At 38.9% G+C, this 19,082-nt stretch overlaps 2 protein-coding genes across 5 annotated transcripts in view; one reads left to right on the top strand and one right to left on the bottom strand.

The window, feature by feature from the left end:
• The first annotated feature begins 976 nt into the window (after positions 1-976).
• LOC127450912 (coiled-coil domain-containing protein 97-like) lies at positions 977-10,942 on the top strand. 2 transcript variants are annotated; one of them, XM_051715388.1, is made up of 6 exons: positions 977-1,317; positions 1,967-2,143; positions 2,241-2,568; positions 7,731-7,970; positions 10,268-10,391; positions 10,659-10,942. In XM_051715388.1, the coding sequence occupies exons 1-6, from the start codon at positions 1,213-1,215 to the stop codon at positions 10,774-10,776; spliced, it is 1,092 nt and encodes a 363-aa protein (XP_051571348.1). In that variant the 5' UTR covers positions 977-1,212; the 3' UTR covers positions 10,777-10,942. The 2 variants fall into 2 exon arrangements, with proteins under 2 accessions (XP_051571348.1, XP_051571347.1); XM_051715387.1 differs by having other exon boundaries at positions 1,964-2,143.
• A 2,525-nt stretch (positions 10,943-13,467) lies between these two features.
• Positions 13,468-19,082, bottom strand: part of llgl1 (LLGL scribble cell polarity complex component 1) — a 71,401-nt gene continuing 65,786 nt past the window's right edge. Inside the window, exons 20-23 of one of the 3 annotated variants that reach the window (XM_051715365.1) lie at positions 18,454-18,530; positions 17,947-18,070; positions 17,521-17,622; positions 13,468-15,260 (exon numbers count right to left, since the gene is read on the bottom strand). In XM_051715365.1, coding sequence (XP_051571325.1) covers positions 17,544-17,622; positions 17,947-18,070; positions 18,454-18,530 — 280 coding nt within the window. In that variant the 3' untranslated portion in view covers positions 13,468-15,260; positions 17,521-17,543. Of the gene's footprint in view, positions 15,261-17,520; positions 17,623-17,946; positions 18,071-18,453; positions 18,534-19,082 lie in introns of all 3 variants that reach the window. The other 2 variants (XM_051715366.1, XM_051715364.1) reach the window with 2 other exon arrangements.

Genomic DNA, 19,082 nt, shown 5'->3' with positions numbered 1-19,082 from the left:
AGCGAAACACTTCAGATGCAGATTTAAAACATCAACAACAAAAAGGTATGTATACAGTACACTACAGTACACATTGTCATATCATTATAAAGTAATTCATTTGTTGACAAGATGCTGCATTAGTAGAGAACAGCAGTATGTTTGCCGACAAGGCTGAGAGGATGCTAACATTAAAGCTAAACTCAAGAGGTTAGAACAATGTGACAAAAATACACGCAAGTCCTATTCAAATGTTTAAATGTCACGATTGTTACCATCTATTACCATCTATTTGCATTAGTTTATATCCAGCTGGCATTCATTAGCCAGTTAAGTTGCATATTTAAAGCTAGTGATGTGAGAAAGCGGATTAATATCTTCATGCAGCCAAAAGAAGTGTATAAACAAATCAGAAACACATCTGATTTCAATTAAAAAATGTTATCCTCACTGTAATACAATGACTTCAGATCAATCACATTCTTGCACTAAAAAAGGCAAGACAGCGCAACAAATACAGTTTAACAGAAAGCAGGTGTCTCAATATTCTTTTAAAGTTATTTTTAATTAGACACATCAACTGGTGTAAATTTTCCTGTATAGTACAAATCATCCCACCATTTCTATTTTCGTCTTAAGCATATTTTGGAAAATAATTATGAAAACAAAATAATTTAATCAAATTGTATGACTAATTATTAAGCCTAATATGTTGACACATTAACAGGACCACCAACTGAAACATCTTAATTTGTGTTCTGCTGAAGAAAGAAAGTCAAACACATCTGGGATGGCATGAGGGTGAGTAAATGATGAGAGAATGTTCATTTTTGTGTGAACTATCCCTTTAAGACAGCTGTTTGTCTTAAAGATTTATTTCAGGGTTAAGGGTTCTTATGAACAGTGTGTGGCTCCACTGAAGTTTCAGCGCCATCTGCTGGAAGACGCAGAACAGAAACACGCAGGAAGAAACGGAACTCCGTCGCCTTGACGATGTTTCCCACGGAACTGACAGCGTGACTGTACCGATGTGCGGGACGTTGAAGTGTTGTTTTAAAAACAAATAACGATTAAAAGGAGTGATGTGAAATTTGTCTATTAAGAGGTACGGATATAGCCGTAGTCATAGAGTCACGAAATGTATCTTCTCACAGTTACTTGGACGGATTAAATTAACAGAAAAGACTCGGTGTACAGTTAAATAGTAATACAACTGCGGGGCAAAAAACAGAAATGTGGGGAGAAATCGAGCCATGCACTGAACCCAAGGAGGGTCAAAGGACTTTCAGCTTTGGGTCTGGGACAGGTGCGAGGTGCCGAGACTCTCCAGATATAAAGGTAAATGAGGTATCATCTTACACTTCTGCTCAAATCATGTAAATCCAGAAGGGTGATTCTCCCTGTCAAGAAAATGTCCTGGTCAGATTTAAGCCCGAATATATATATAAGTCTACATACAGGACCATGAAGATTTTGTATTTTATTTATTTATTGCATTGTGACTATTTCCAGGACACCCCTCCCCTCTTGTCTTTATTTATTTTAATTTTTAAATTTTTATTTTTTTGTTGTTTCTCAGTTGTACACTGAGGTTTTAATTAAAATGATATATAAATCAAAGGCAGTGCCTAAGGAGTATTAGTATGACGTTTAAATACTTTACAGTTCAAATCATATTTATAACATTATCATAATCACCAAATTTTTATTCATTTTCTATTTGCAAAAAAAAAAAAAAAAAAAAAAAAATTATATATATAGATAGATAGATAGATATTTTTTTTATTATTATTATTATTTTTAGTTAAATATGAGACAAGAAAACTCTCAGTGACAATAGCGTTACAATTATAGCTAAGGGTTTTCATAACTTAAGCGGTTTCTTCAGCCGGCCCAAAATATTTGCCCGACAGCTTTTGTGAGAATCACCCAGAAATGACTATAACCCTGTGTATATCCCTGTTGACACTTCTCTCTGCTGCAGAAGACAGTAATGTGGGGAGAATTCGAACCATGCACAAAACCTGAAACATCTGCCAAATGCGGTGAACCTACACCTGAAAATAGATGTCCTGTTAAGACACATGTCGAACAGGGTTCAACCACTTGCAACTCTGGGTCCGGGACAGGTGCAGGTTCCCCTGACTTTCTTTTGAGTCTAAAGGTGAGATTTTATAATAGACTTAAAGTCATCTCATGTAAAAATTATACATGATTCTAACCATGTTGCTCTATTTGTTGACTCTACTTGTGTTTCTCAGGGTGAATCATCCAGCAGTCTCAAAGCCATGATAGAGACTATAGCAGCCAGTGGGAGTCCAGTGAAAAGCCAACAGCTTGGAGAACCGGACTTAACTGTAGAGGAGAAGGAGGAGGTCCTTATGGAACAGTACAAATCCAAGCCCTTAGTCTTCTTAGAGCGTTATCAGGCCCATCTGAAACCAGAGCACTTGGAGGCTTTCTCTCACCTGAGCAGTGACTGCAGGGCTCAGTATTACTGCAAGGAAATTCAGAGGCGGGCATCCGGCAAGGCCAACCAGACAAGGATCCGTAACTGTCGTTACGCAGCTCTCCGTGTTCTTCAGAAGGGTAAGCAGCACAGGTTGTTTTGAAACACCTGCTTGAATTAGAATCTGGAGCAAAAAAAGCCATTTCAACCATTTCAGCTGACAGTTGCAGTTAAAAGGGGCCATATTCTACACTTGTGAGTCATTATTTTTTACCTTAAGTCCACATACAACGTTAGTCAAGGTTTCTTGCACCAAAACAGTCATAATTTAGTTTTACATGACAATTTCCACCCTTCCTATCAGAGATTACTATTCACAAGCTCTCGATTCGATTCAGATTTGATTTCTATTCACAAGCTCTCAATTCAGTTCAGATTTTGATTCGATTTCTATTCACAAACTCTCAAATCAATTCAGATTTCAGATCGATCCCTATTCACAAGCTCTCGAATAAATTCAGATTTAAATTGTATTCCTATTTACAAGCTCTCGATTCGATTCCAATTTGATTCCTATTCACAGTCTCTTGATTTGATTGAGAATTTGATTCCTATTCACAAGCTCTCGATTCAGTACGAATTTGATTCCTATTCTCAAGCTCTTGGTTCAATTCAGATTTCAATTTGATTTCATTTCACAAACTCTCGATTCAATTCAGTTTTGATTCCTATTCATAAGCTCTTGATTTGATTGAGAATTCGATTCCTATTCACAAGCTCTCGATTCAGTTCTGATTTGATTCCTATTCTCAAGCTCTCAGTTCGATTCAGATTTCGATTCGATCCCTATTCACAAGCTCTCAATTCGATTCAGATTTCAATTTGATCCCTATTCACAAGCTCTCGATTCAATTCAGATTTGATTCCTGTTCCCAAGCTCTCGATTCGATTGAGAGTTCAATTCCTATTCACAAGCTCTCGATTTGATTCAGATTTCAATTAGATTTTTATTCACAAGCTCTCAATTCAATTCAGATTTCAATTTGATCCCTATTCACAAGCTCTCGATTCGATTCAGATTTAAATTGTATTCCTATTCTCAAGCTCTCGATTCGATTCCAATTTGATTCCTATTCACAAGCTCTTGATTTGATTGAGAATTCGATTCCTATTCACAAGCTCTCGATTCAGTTCTAATTTGATTCCTATTCTCAAGCTCTCGATTTGATTCAGATTTCGTGTACAGGGAGGGCAGGGGGCAGTCAATAATCCTCTCAGCAGTCCGAACTGCCCTTTGTAATCTTCTGATATCCGATTTTGTAGCTGAACCAAACCAGACAGTTACTGAAGTGCAGAGGACAGACTCAATGACTGCCGAGTAGAACTGTATCAGCAGCGCCTGTGGCAGGTTGAACTTCCTCAACTGGCGAAGGAAGTACAACCTCTGTTGGGCCTTTTTCACAATGGAGTCAATGTGGGTCTCCCACTTCAGGTCCTGTGAGATGGTAGTGCCCAGGAACCTGAATGACTCCACTGCTGCCACAGTGCTGTTTAGAATGGTGAGGGGGGTCAGTGTTGGGGTGTTCCTCCTAAAGTCCACAATGATCTCCACCGTTTTGAGTGTGTTCAGCTCCAGGTTGTTTTGACTGCACCAGACAGCCAGCTGTTCAACCTCCCTTCTGTATGCAGACTCATCGTCATCTTGGATGAGGCTGATGATAGTGGTGTCATCTGCAAACTTCAGGAGCTTGACAGAGGGGTCCTTGGTGATGCAGTCATTGGTGTAGAGGGAGAAGAGTAGTCAGGAGAGCACACATCCCTGGGGGGCACCAGTGTTGATTGTACAGGTGCTGGAAGTGAATTTCCCCTGTCTCACAAGCTGCTGCCTGTCCGTCAGAAAGCTGGTAATCCACTGACAGATAGACGTGGGAACAGAGAGTTGGTGCAGTTTAGTCTGGAGAATAGCTGGGATGATGGTGTTGAAAGCCGAACTGAAGTCCACAAAAAGGATCCTTGCATATGTCCCTGGTCTGTCCAGATGTTGCAGATTATGATGCAATCCCATGTTGACTGCATCCTCCACAGACCTGTTTGCTTGATAAGCAAATTGATGGGGATCTTGAAAGAGACCAGTGATGTCTTTCAGGTGGGCCAACACCAGTCTCTCAAATGACTTCATGACCACAGATGTCAGGGTGACGGGTCTGTAGTCATTAAGTCCTATGATTTTTGGTTTCTTTGGGACAGGAATAATGATTGAGCATTTGAAGCAGCATGGGACTTCACACTGCTCCAGTGATCTATTGAAGATCAGTGTGAAGATGGGGGCCGGCTGGTTAGCACAGGATCTAAGACACGCAGGGAAAAGCCATCTGGGCCTTGTGCTTTCCTTGTCTTTTGTTTTCGGAAGACATGGCACACCTCTTCTTCACAGATCTTAAGTGCAGGTTGAGTATCAGGAGGGGGGAGGAGGGGGGTTGCAGGAGGTGTTGGTTTTTGTGTGAAGTGAAGGTCAGAGCGGGTGTGGTGTGTGAGATTGGGCCTTTCAAATCTACAGTAGAACACATTCAGGTTGTCAGCTAGTTGTTGGTTCCCTACAGTGTTGGAGGAAGTTCTCTTGAAGTTAATAATGTCTTTCAGGCCATTCCACACTGATGCAGGGTCGTTAGCTGAGAACTTGCTTTTCAGCTTCTCAGAGTATCTTCTTTTAGCCACTCTGATTTCCTTATTCAGTATGTTCCTGGCCTGATTGTACAATACTTTATCCCCACCTCTGTAAGCATCCTCTTTGGCCTGACAAAGCTGCCTGAGTTCTGCTGTAAATCATGGTTTGTCATTGTTGAACGTTAAATAAGTCCTAGTAGGAATGCATATATCCTCACAGAAACTGATATGATGTAACAGTATCTGTGAGCTCATCCAGATTGGTGTCTGCAGCCTCAAAAACACTCCAATCAGTGCAGTCAAAGCAGGCTTGTAGTTCCAGCTCTGCTTCATTGGTCCATCTCTTTACAGTCTTTACTACGGGCTTAGCAGAGTTTAGTGTCTGCCTGTAGGTTGGAGAAGATGAACCAGACATTGATCAGAGAGTCCCAAAACTGCTCTAGGGACAGAGCGATATGCATCCTTTATTGTTGTGTAGCAGTGATCCAATATATTTCTGTCTCTGGTTGGGCATGTAATGTGCTGTTTGTATTTGAGCAGTTCACGTGTGAGATTTGCTTTGTTAAAATCCCCAAGAATAATAATAACTGAGTCGGGTATTGTTAATCCATGTCTGTGATTTGATCAGCCAGCTATTGCAGCGCTGCGTTCACACGCGTGTGGCGGGAAATAAACACTCACCAGAATGAACGAATAAAACTCCTGTGGCAAGTAGAAAGGCTTACAGTTAATAAAGAGCACTTCCAAATTAGGACAGCACATCTTCTTTAACATTGTTACATCTGTACATCAACCTTCATTGATGTAAAAGTTTTTCCCGTTAAATCCGCGATGCGATCCGCTCTGAATAGCTGGAAGCCCGGCAGATGTAACGCGCTGTCCGGAATGGCTTCACTCAGCCAGGTTTCTGTGAAGCACAAGGCAGCAGAGGTTGAAAAGTCCTTGTTTGTACGGGTGAGGAGATGTAGTTCGTCCATTTGGTTAGGAAGAGAGTGGAGATTCACTAGATGAATACTTGGCAGGGCTGTTTGAAGCCGCGCCGACGGAGCATGACTAGCGCCCTGCTTGTCTCCCTCGCCTCTTGAACAGCACAGCTGCGCCTTCGACTAAAATGTCCAGCAAAGTGTCCGAATAGTCAAAAACTGGGAAAAGATTGTCTGGTATATGTTGCCGAATGTTCAGCAGTTCATCCCTGGTAAAACTGACTGGAAAAAGATTACTAAACACAGGACAAACAAACAAAAACAACAAAAGAATTGGAGCACTCCACACCGAGGCACCATCTTGATGTATATCAATTCATTTAGATTCGATGTCTATTCACAAGCTCTCAATTCAATTCAGTTTTGATTCCTACTCATAAGCTCTCAGTTTGATTGAGAATTTGATTTCTATTCACAAGCTCTCGATTTAATTGAGACTTCAATTTCTATTCACAAGCTCTCAATTCTATTCATATTTCTATTCGATTTCTGTTTACAAGCTCACAATTTGATTCAGATTTAGATTCGATCGCTGTTCACAAGCTTTTGATTCAGATTTCTATTCGATTTCTATTTACAAGCTCTCAAATCTATTCAGTTTTGATTCCTATTCACAAGCTCTCGATTCAGTTCATATTTGATTCCTATTCACAAGCTCTCAATTTGATTGAGAATTCAATTCATATTCACAAGCTCTCGATTCAGTTCAGATTTAGATTCAATCCCTATTCAGAAGCTCTCGTTTCAATTCAGATTTCGAATCAGTTTCTGTTTACAAGCTCTCGATTTAATTTATTAAGATATTAATCAGTGACAAATGGATTGCGTGGATCTCATCTTAATATCGGGATCATTCACGTGAAGATGTTTTCGCTAGTGTACCTTTAAGATCTCTATACACTACTGCTCAAAAGTTTTGAAACACTTGACCGAAATGTTTCTCATGATCTTAAAAATCTTTTGATCTGAAGGCGTATGCTTAAATGTTTGAAATTAGTTTTGTAGAAAAAAATATAATTGTGCCAACATATTAATTTATTTCATTATAAACAAAACAAATTGAAATTGACGGACCAAATAATAAAGAAAAGCAACCAATAAGTGCCCAACATAGATGAGAACTCCTTCAATACTGTTTAAAAAGCATCCCAGGGTGATACCTCAAGAAGTTGGTTGAGAAAATGTCAAGAGTACATGTCTGCAAATTCTAGGCAAAGGGTGACTACTTTGAAGATGCTAAAATGTAACAGTTTTGATTTATTTTGGATTTTGTTTAGTCACAACATAATTCCCATAGTTCCATTTATGTTATTCTACAGTTTTGATGACTTTACTATTATTCTAAAATGTGAAAAAAATAAAACATAAAGAATGAGTAAGTGTTTAAAACTTTTGACCGGTAGTGTATGTAAATTACCTCTTTTGACTGGCTAACCATGTGGACCAGAATAGTCCATGACGAGTTATGGATGATTTTTGCAAATTAGTTTACATAGATAATTTGAGTGGACTGTTGTGGAAGCTTTGCTTTTTGAATTCAAAGGAGCAAGGAAAATCAACACTACGTGAACTTAAGTAATGCTTAAATCAAGAATAGCATATTGTGTTACTCAGAAGAGACTTTTCTCTAACTCAGCATCTTTGTCCCCTGGCAGAGGGCCAGTACTTCAGCGAGGAACAGATGCGTGTGCGGGATCCTCTGCTGTACGAGCAGTACATCGGACAGTACCTCAGTGAAGAGGAGATCCTTCAGCGCTCCGAGGAGGCCATGCAGAACGGCCCAGGGGGACTCGCCGACCTGCTTCTCAACTCCTACCAGGAGAGACTTATTCAGAACCGTCTGGAGGAGGAGCAGGAGAGAGAGCAGTGTGCAGTGGAGGAGTCTGACGAGGAAGGTGAGAGTCCTCATAACTGCTGACTGACTGGTTATGATGTCATGACATGGCAATGACTTAGAAAGCTTTCACACTGGGCACCTTTGCTGCGGTTCGATTCTGAATGCGTTTGTTCCCGGTGCCCCCCACAGCGTTGGTCTGGTTTCACACTCACTTGATTCTATCGAACCCCGGTCCATTTGCGTTCATCTTACATCATCACAAACATGCATGGAGAACACAACGTGACTCATCATACTTTTTTCTTTTTTTTGGTGCCATATTGCACAGCAGAGTGAACAACAACTGCGTATATGTGCGCTTCATGGTGTAACTCATCAGATATCCAGAGGAAGGCGGCTTGCTGCTGCTCGCAAACAGCGTTTTGTGAGGAGACAGCTGATTGCAAGGAATTAATTTGCATCTTTGTTTACACTGCACTCTTACTCACGCTCGTGTCCAAGGTGAAGTTATCGCCACTGTCATCTCCTATTATACCCTATATTTATAACCTATAATAGTATTTATATATATAGTTTTTATAAGATAGATAGATAGACAGTATTTATTGTGTTGATTGTACTTGTATGTCATTTTTTGGGACTTTCAGGAATGAAAAACGCATGCGCAGGTTACGTTATTTCCTGAAAGAGTGCGCACCCGAGTCCGAGTTGCTTTCACATTCACGTGAATCGTGTTACAGTTCCATTGCAACCGAAATCAGACCACCTCCTACAGGTAGTCTCGGGTTCGGTACCGCGGTGCGCTCCCCAGTCCGCATGACAGCTTTCACATTACCAATTTTTCATGCAAACCGTGCTCTGTTTCGAACTAAACTGCCAGTGTGAAAGCACCCTTAGCTGATGAATAATAATTCAGGGCTTGACATTAAGCATTGTCATGTGCTTGTCCTTTGGACAAGTAAATTGATCATTCACTTGTCCGGAGACAAAAATAAAAGAAAGGACTTAAGAAAGAAAAAAAAGAAAAGCCTCCATCATCATTATTTACACCTAAGAACCATTAAGAACACAGTGCAGTATGACGGTAAATCATTACTCACCCTCAAGCCTGAATGTAACTAACGTTAACAAATGGAACCTTTTTGTAAAATGTTACCAAATTTTCATTTCTGGGTAAATCATCTCTTTGAGAGTACAAGTCAGTTCTCACTAGCTGCATTAAAAACAGCTGTTTAATATTGACAAAATGCATTGAAAATGTTAACAGATATAATCCTGAGAGAACCTTGCTGCTAAATCAGTTATGTTGTATGTTCAAAACAGATATAAATATTAGAGATGTGTTTTCATTGTGTGTAATTTATTAATGTTATAGTGTTAATATTATTATAATGTATATTATGTATGTTATATACTTATTAAAATTGACTGATTCACATGGCAGAGAAAATACCTCGGATACATACATTAGGTGGAGCTCTAGAAAGATGAGAGATGTAACGGGTGCATAAGTCTGTTTTAAGCGTTTCCCTTCACTCCACAGACGGTATTATTACACAAAGCGTTTTTGCAATTTCTGCCTTTCTTGCTGTTTTATGAGGGAGCGCCACGATGTGACGAGACAAAATGAGATCTCTCCAACATTGCTCGCTTGTAATGAAGACATCTTTGTTGATTATAAACAGGAGCAATAGTTTATTGCATCGCTCGCTTGTAGAGACGTGGTACAACACCATTCGCATGTCCAATTAACAGGTTTATACCCGTTTATATATATGTAAAATCTAAAGTTCAGTAGATACGTGCACTGCTCGCACTCACAAGCTGCTGAACGCTGTACGAGTTAAGGCGAGAGGGCGATGCAATAGAGGGAATTCTCCACATTTTGAATGTAAAACATGTGGGAATGATTAAAATTGTGCTCAATCCCTGCAATCCCTTGCTATTGAGCCAACATTCGTTATTGAGATTTTAATCAGTCTACTTGTCTGGTCGGGCAAGTAAAATTCTCTTTAACTTGCCCGTTCAAAATTTCCACTTGTCCCGGACAAGCATTAATGTCGAGCCTTGTAATTAGGCTGATACAGGACCTTCCATTCATGTAACCTAATTAATATTCATGAGCCAAGCAAATGTGCTTGAGTGGATAGGTCTTCAGGATGTACCATGCTAACTTTAGGGCAAAAAGTCACCTTTAACTGTGGGAAATATTATCTGATGTTAAAACTATAGCCAAATATAGTCTATAACTGGAATTTATTTTAATATCAGCTGACAACTTGTCCTGACTGAATGAGTCATAACTACGATTCTGTTAAAAACTGTTTGATGGATGAATGCATATCTGTGTTTTAGACTGTGATGAGCCCAGACAGGCAGAGTGGGAGCCGAACCCACAAGAGAAAGCCATGCTGAGGGAAGAATTCCTGAGTCAAATGCATCAGCGATTCCTGGATGGAAAGGATGACTTCAATTACAGGTTAAACAGTAGTATATTGCACATAGTCTTGTTCCAATTTTACAATCTCGTTACCTCTAAATTTTAGCAAGAATTATTTCTTTTTCATATTCAGTGTACTTTCAGTCAACAGTAAGAAATAGCCTCTTTATAATGCAAGCCAAACATCTGTTCTGCCAATGCTCAATACAATCATAAAACTGATTGTACACTTAATATTGAATCAAGTGTTAATTGCCAATATTTCAGCTCTTAAATAATTGAATCATGTTAATATTCACATTGCAGTGAAGTGGATGAGAACCCAGATTATGATAACCTTGATATTGTAAGCCGTGATGCAGAGGAGCGTTACTTTGATGAAGATGATAGTGAGGAGGAGGAAGAAGAGGATATGATGCAGTAGCCCTTCATGTACAGAATGATCTCCAAATAAAAAGACATTTGTTTCAATTCACTGTAAATTCTTAAAAAAAAAAATCCTGGTCAGGTTTGCATTGTTTGATATTTCGCTTATGTAAATGGGATGATCTGCATCAAAATGTCTTTAATAAAAGAGTACTATTTTTCAATCTGTGGTTGAGAACACTTGTAATGAATCCTCATTGTAAAATATACAAAACCCAGTTGCAGGTCTGACCGAAGTGGTTTAAAAAGTCAAAAGACTTCACTATAAAGAAGTTGTTGGTTCACTTCATTTGCTGTGCAGTACACATGACTATCAAATGTATCCCCCGAAGAGTATGGTACAACGGGGCTAAAGGCACCCCTTAAGGAAATTGTGCTTTTTTTTTTTTCATGGTCACAAAATGTATCACTTTTTTTTTTATTTTTTATTATTGAATATTGATAGAGCAACATAATTTGTGAGGGGGAAAAAAATTACAGAAAGTTGTTTTGATTGATTAAAATGCAGTTTTTTTCTGGTTTCATCCACATACACTATATTGCAAAAAGTATTCGCTCACCCATCCAAATAATTGAATTCAGGTGTTCTAATCACTTCCATGGTCACAGATGTATAAAATGAAGCACCTAGGCATGCAGACTGCTTCTACAAACATTTGTGAAAGAATGGGCCGCTCTCAGGAGCTCAGTGAATTCCAGCGTAGTACTGTGATAGGATGCCACCTGTGCAACAAGTCCAGTCGTGAAATTTCCTCGCTACTAAATATTCCACAGTCAACTGTCAGTGGTATTATAACAAAGTGGAAGCGACTGGGAATGACAGCAACTCAGCCACGAAGTGGTAGGCCACGTAAAATGACAGAGCGGGGTCAGTGGATGCTGAGGCGCATAGTGCGCAGAGGTCGCCAACTTTCTGCAGAGTCAATCGCTACAGACCTCCAAAGTTCATGTGGCCTTCAGATTAGCTCAAGAACAGTGCGTAGAGAGCTTCATGGAATGGGTTTCCATGGCCGAGCAGCTGCATCCAAGCCATACATCACCAAGTGCAATGCAAAGCGTCGGATGCAGTGGTGTAAAGCACGCCGCCACTGGACTCTAGAGCAGTGGAGACGCGTTCTCTGGAGTGACGAATCACGCTTCTCCATCTGGCAATCTGATGGACGAGTCTGGGTTTGGCGGTTGCCAGGGGAACGGTACTTGTCTGACTGCATTGTGCCAACTGTGAAGTTTGGTGGAGGGGGGATTATGGTGTGGGGTTGTTTTTCAGGAGCTGGGCTTGGCCCCTTAGTTCCAGTGAAAGGAACTCTGAATTCTTCAGCAAACCAAGAGATTTTGGACAATTCCATGCTCCCAACTTTGTGGGAACAGTTTGGGGATGGCCCCTTCCTGTTCCAACATGACTGCGCACCAATGCACAAAGCAAGGTCCATAAAGACATGGATGAGCGAGTTTGGTGTGGAAGAACTTGACTGGCCTGCACAGAGTCCTGACCTCAACCCGATAGAGCACCTTTGGGATGAATTAGAGCGAAGACTGTGAGCCAGGCCTTCTCGTCCAACATCAGTGTCTGACCTCACAAATGCACTTCTGGAAGAATGGTCAAAAATTCCCATAAACACACTCCTAAACCTTGTGGAAAGCCTTCCCAGAAGAGTTGAAGCTATTATAGCTGCAAAGGGTGGGCCGACGTCATATTAAACCCTATGGATTAAGAATGGGATGTCACTTAAGTTCATATGCGTCTAAAGGCAGATGAGCGAATACTTTTGGCAATATAGTGTACATTTCATTTTTAAAGTCCTAAGGGCGTCTCAGTGCTTGCTCAAACTATTCAGCTCTGTAAACATTAGTAAATGAGCTAAATCTGGCTTTGATTTCCCCTAAATAAAAAAACACCTTTTTTCAGTTTGACTTGGACCATGTTTTCTATCTCCTAACACCAAATGTGCAGAAGCTCATAGATATTGTCACTGCTGGAAATGCTATTTAAACCCCAAGTATCTTCACTGCAATTTCTATTGATCTCAAAAGACATTTATAATGGGTCACCATGTAGCCTACAAAGACTAGACTACTTCACTGACACAAATGAGATAAATCCTACTGTACAGCCAAGGAAAACAACTTGGCTCTATTTTGACAATCATGGCAACTATAAGTGTCTTTACACAGCCAAGTTAAGGCTGCTCTGGACCTTATTCACACTAGCGCCATCTTTGATTTTTAATGGGAATGACAACGAGGCTGTGAGGGATAGACTTACAGTCTCTTCAATGGGCTGTACTGCAGTTTAAAGTGTTTCTGGATCATTCCACGGACAAAACATAAAATATCTGTCAAAGAACATTCAGTATACAAAGAACTCCAGACAACATGAGTTGTGGAAAATCTAATGAGATCAAGGAGCTTTATACAGCTTTATACCGTTCATGCCATTGAAGAGACTGTACGTCTATCCATCACAGCCTCATTGTCATTCCCATTAAAAATCAAAGATGGTGCTAGCATGAATAAGACCTGTAGTATCAAAGGCATTTCTGATGCTGCTTTGGTTCTGTGTAAATGAAATGCAAAATCAGAGCAGCCTTAAACTTTGTTGTTGTCATGAGAGCATATATTTTATATATACTTTTCATAAAAGTATAATTTCATATTTTCCATTGGTTTCATTTTTTCTATATTCATTATTTTAGATTTTAAATATTCATCTCATGACATTATTTATGCATTTGTAATTGCTGTGTAAATGCATTTATGCCTGCTCTGAGGAAATACAACTAAATGCCATTTCAGATGCTGCTTCTGTGCCACCTTTGCAGTGTAAAGATGGCTTAAAAGAAAGAAATGGAAGTCTTCTAGGAAAATATGGCCTAGGGTTTAGTGTGAGAACAGACTACAACATTTCAACGAGATGTGGAGTAGATACTTTATTAACATTCAAGATTTTTATTTAGCATTGCCATATCTCAAATTAAAATTCTACACAAGAAAAATAAAAATTAAATACAGGTTCACAGGATAGTTGCTGAATGGAAAATAAAGGTTAATGGCATCACAAATATACAAACATAAAACAACTACAATTAGTGAGGTCCTTTTGAAACGTATAACAGACTAAAGAAATGCAGGGAATACATAGAGAAATGTGACCTTTGATATCAAGGAGATTATTTATGTGCAATTGTTTTCTTTGTAGTTGATGTAATAAGCACTTCTATTTACAAGTAATTTTCTTTACCATCACTAAAAGCCCACTGACTGAAAACTGCATTTGATCTGAGCAGCCAATTGTTTCCTAAATCATTTCAAATGTGCCTGTGCTCCACACTCATCCTATTCCTTCATTATCGATTCTCTGTCTATTCAGTAAACTAACCCCTAACGTTCACATAGTAATTACTTGAATCAAAATGCAGTTATAAATGCCTAGTTACCTAAACACCAGTGACATCTATAAAATACAAAATACCAACCCTTCTAAGCCATATAAAATTATTCTAAAGAATACTGTGTAAATAGAAACATTTGCTCAATCATAATTTGTTAATACTGTGGCAAAAACATGCGTAACATGAACTTACACATATTCCTTCAATTTATAGCCTTCACAGTAAACTGCCAGAATGACATACAATGGCAAGTGGTTATGGGACATTATTTAAAAATAATTATAATAACGATGACTGAAAGGAAAATATCTCTTATCAAACCCACAGGGTCTATAACTTGAACTTTTCAATAGACTCCTGATTTGTGTTCAGAAACCATCACAGTATCACAGATATTGTTGAAAAGGTTGTCAGGAGGAAAAAAGTAAACACTTCATACAGACTAAACACCTTTCTCCAACTTAAATGAGCAGGGTACTTAAAATGCTCAAACTTCTAAATGAGTTTTGCCTTAATTTTCCTTGGTGCCACAATAAACAACCTACACAAGGCGCAGTTGGTAGCCCAAACAGATATTACTTGACTGTAGCACTCAAGAAGCAAGATAAAGCAAGATAAAGTCAAAACTTTAAATACATGTATTTCCTATTTGATTTAGTGTAAATTAATTTATGTCACCAAGTGAGACGAGAGGTGACATGGGAAAAAGGGAATGTTAAAAGAAAAGAAATACTTGATGGGGTCAAAGTAAGCGCAAACAGCCCCCTACCTGCAAACGGACATTGTGCAACACATCTTGGTCATTTTCTTCATCCAGTACCTTTAAAAGTCACTTCTTCTCAAATGTACCATTTTATGGCCCCTCATAGAAAAGGAACCAATGGCTGTGGTGGGGAAAAAAATGAAACTGGAGTAAAGGTGAAGGAGAAGAGGATCACAGAATCAATCATTCAGTCTTTTGGCACAGGGAAAAGTGCAACATTCCCATTGTAAAAACTTCATGGTGCAACTTCAGGTCCGGAGTCAGAAATGCTCCATCAGGTCCCAATTAGAAGTAATGAGTTCAGCTAATGAGTCGTTCCCATAACTGCCCCTGAAAAGGAACATCTTCATTAAGGTTTAAATTCTGATGCAATTATATTTAATTACAGGCACTCATCCAAACGATCTGTTTCATCTTATCAGCAGTAAGCAATATTATTCAGATCTATACAATCAAAGTGAATGAGGACTGGTGCCGTCAAGTTCCAAAATGAAAAACGTAAAAAATATATGACTTGTGCATTATATTACAACAACTTACATTCAGTCTATTCCTCACACAAAGTTGGCTTCATATGACTTCAGAAGAATACTATAAACTTAAATACCTCTGCGATACTTTTTGTGGTGCTTGTATCATTTTGGAGCTACACAACTTCTTCAAAAATCCACATTTTGTATTTTATGGAAGTCATACAAGTTTGAAACAAACAGAATTTTCATATACAGGTGCATCTCAATAAATTAGAATGTCGTGGAAAAGTTCATTTATTTCAGTAATTCAACTCAAATTGTGAAACTCGTGTATTAAATAAATTCAATGCACACAGACTGAAGTAGTTTAAGTCTTTGGTTCTTTTAATTGTGATGATTTTGGCTCACATTTAACAAAAACCCACCAATTCACTATCTCAAAAAATTAGAATATGTGACATGCCAATCAGCTAATCAACTCAAAACACCTGCAAAGGTTTCCTGAGCCTTCAAAATGGTCTCTCAGTTTGGTTCACTAGGCTACACAATCATGGGGAAGACTGCTGATCTGACAGGTCAATAATTGACACCCTTCACAAGGAGGGTAAGCCACAAACATTCATTGCCAAAGAAGCTGGCTGTTCACAGAGTGCTGTATCCAAGCATTTTAACAGAAAGTTGAGTGGAAGGAAAAAGTGTGGAGGAAAAAGATGCACAACCAACCAAGAGAACCGCAGCCTTATGATTGTCAAGCAAAATAGATTTAAGAATTTGGGTGAACTTCACAAGGAATGGACTGAGGCTGGGGTCAAGGCATCAAGAGCCACCGCACACAGACATGTCAAGGAATTTGGCTACAGTTGTCGTATTCCTCTTGTTAAGCCACTCCTGAACCACAGACAACGTCAGAGGCGTCTTACCTGGGCTAAGGAGAAGAAGAACTGGACTGCTGCCCAGTGGTCCAAAGTCCTCTTTTTAGATGAGAGCAAGTTTTGTATTTCATTTGGAAACCAAGGTCCTAGAGTCTGGAGGAAGGGTGGAGAAGCTCATAGCCCAAGTTGCTTGAAATCCAGTGTTAAGTTTCCACAGTCTGTGATGATGTGGGGTGCAATGTCATCTGCTGGTGTTGGTCCATTGTGTTTTTGAAAACCAAAGTCACTGCACCCGTTTACCAAGAAATTTTGGAGCACTTCATGCTTCCTTCTGCTGACCAGCTTTTTAAAGATGCTGATTTCATTTTCCAGCAGGATTTGGCACCTGCCCACACTGCCAAAAGCACCAAAAGTTGGTTAAATGACCATGGTGTTGGTGTGCTTGACTGGCCAGCAAACTCACCAGACCTGAACCCCATAGAGAATCTATGGGGTATTGTCAAGAGGAAAATGAGAAACGAGACCAAAAAATGCAGATGAGCTGAAGGCCACTGTCAAAGAAACCTGGGCTTCCATACCACCTCAGCAGTGCCACAAACTGATCACCTCCATGCCACGCCGAATTGAGGCAGTAATTAAAGCAAAAGGAGCCCCTACCAAGTATTGAGTACATATACAGTAAATGAACATACTTTCCAGAAGGCCAACAATTCACTAAAAATGTTTTTTTTATTGGTCTTATGATGTATTCTAATTTTTTGAGATAGTGAATTGGTGGGTTTTTGTTAAATGTGAGCCAAAATCATCACAATTAAAAGAACCAAAGACTTAAACTACTTCAGTCTGTGTGCATTGAATTTATTCAATACACAAGTTTCACAATTTGAGTTGAATTACTGAAATAAATGAACTTTTCCACGACATTCTAATTTATTGAGATGCACCTGTATGTGTGAACTACCCCTATAAGTCCACAGTTTTGTCTCTTACCTCCTACTAGTATCATCAGCCTGCTGGCTTGCTTTCATTTACAAGAATGTTATCACGCTAAGCTCTAACCAATGCCTTAATGGTGCACACACCCCAAAAAAACTATTGTGCAAACTAATGTCAAGCACAGATGTACACATTAAACTGACAGACTCCGTGGGGGTCTGTTTCCTCAGACAGGCACACCTCCCATCTGCATCCAATAACAAATATCCTGTCTAATCTCCACAGACCAATCCGTCTGTGGTTCCTCACCTCCAGCTGTCTGCCAGCTCATCTCAGTTGATGAGTATTCCAGGAGGCCTTCCATCCTCTTCAGTGATGTTCCTGAAGTTGTTCTCAGCTTCATCCACACTCCTGAAGAAGCCAAAACCCAAAATACACACAGACAGGCAGCTAAAATGAGATTATTTTTTTTAACATATCCCACTCAAATCTGTCTAGTTATTTTGTAGACCATATGTGGTCTGAAATCCGATTAAAATCTGATCACTTAAGTCTCCACAATGGCAACTTATGACAGCTTATGAAGCTATACCGGATATTGACTACAAGTTTGAACAAAAAAATCTGATTTATTCACTTGCAAATTGCAAAATGACCACACACAGTAAAGTTAAAATGTATGTGCAGCACGAACAAACTCTAATAGAAGAGAACAGTTAAATAAAGAAAGCTCACATTAAGTAGTCTTTGACATCCTCCATGGTGAGCTCACCAGTCGTGTCCAGATTGATGTCAGCGCTGCTGTTTGGAGAATCAAGGACAGGCGAGGACAAGGCACTCCGCATTTCCTCCAACAGCCCTGACAGAGTGACATTATCACAAATCATTATGACATCAGCTGACTCATTGACACTGTCTGTATTTGAATGAATAATGGGCCTGTAGCTTCAGTAATGCAGTATCTTATTTTTTTTTAATTATTATTATTTTTTGGCTTTTCAACCAAAGCAATGATCTCATATTTCATGAGAAGTAAAGTGTTCCATTTTTTGTGATTTGCACTGTCAATTCACTGCTGCATGAGTCATTAAACCAAGTATTGGTACATAAATTAGATTTAATAAAAAGACAAATTCTAAACTAATTTCCAGTAAAACAAAACCACAGAAATTCTGGATAATTGAAGTTATTTGGGTAAAGAAATACATTTATTTTCCAGACTTTTAAAAGCAGAATGGTTACCTTCAGCTTCCACAGACTTGCTCTCTGCTTGTGTCTTATGTGTTCCATTAGCCTGTGGTGGGACTGTCATGCTAGAACTGCTAAAAAAAATCAAATCAAATAAATTACATTAAATGAGTCAAAAATGCAGACCTATAATTTTCTGAGCATTCAAGACATGATTCTCTTTTCTTTTTTTGACACAACCCACCAAAAATTACCCATCTGTATGTAACTGCTTTTAACACTCCCATTTAGGTATGGTTTAGTTAAAATCAATTACATGATGTGCCAATTAATTAATATAATTAATCACATTTTAATATTTAAGAGAATGGCCCCCAAATAAAGATAATTTAGTATATAATAATTAAAATAAATATACTTCAGATATATATTAAAATACAAAACATCATATATATGTATTGTAGCAGCAGAAAAATTAAGCATTTCTTCAACACAAAGTGGCTTAAAAATCTAAATATTGTTTGTGTTACTTCCATATCATTAAATATAAACCTATGATTGGACTACTTCTGTCTGCACTGTTTTTAATTGTTGGTCTTTGTAATCTATGTACTTTTGGAGTATCTCATTTTGGTTGCATTGCGTTAGTTTTCAGCGTCTCTAGTCATAAGCGCTGTGTTTTT

The sequence above is a fragment of the Myxocyprinus asiaticus genome, chromosome 13, assembly GCF_019703515.2.
Source record: "Myxocyprinus asiaticus isolate MX2 ecotype Aquarium Trade chromosome 13, UBuf_Myxa_2, whole genome shotgun sequence".
Taxonomy (NCBI): domain Eukaryota; kingdom Metazoa; phylum Chordata; class Actinopteri; order Cypriniformes; family Catostomidae; genus Myxocyprinus; species Myxocyprinus asiaticus.
Note: the sequence above shows the minus strand (reverse complement) of the source record. Positions and strands in the feature narration are given on the sequence as shown.

What these genes read in the sequence shown, in the direction of transcription:
- LOC127450912 (XM_051715387.1), top strand. Translation starts at nt 1,213, where the DNA reads ATGTGGGGAGAAATCGAGCCATGCACTGAACCCAAGGAGGGTCAAAGG. An exon ending in GAGACTCTCCAGATATAAAG is followed by an intron (nt 1,318 to 1,963) that starts GTAAATGAGGTA and finishes TCTCTGCTGCAG; the next exon opens with AAGACAGTAATGTGGGGAGA. An exon ending in AAGGATGACTTCAATTACAG is followed by an intron (nt 10,392 to 10,658) that starts GTTAAACAGTAG and finishes TTCACATTGCAG; the next exon opens with TGAAGTGGATGAGAACCCAG.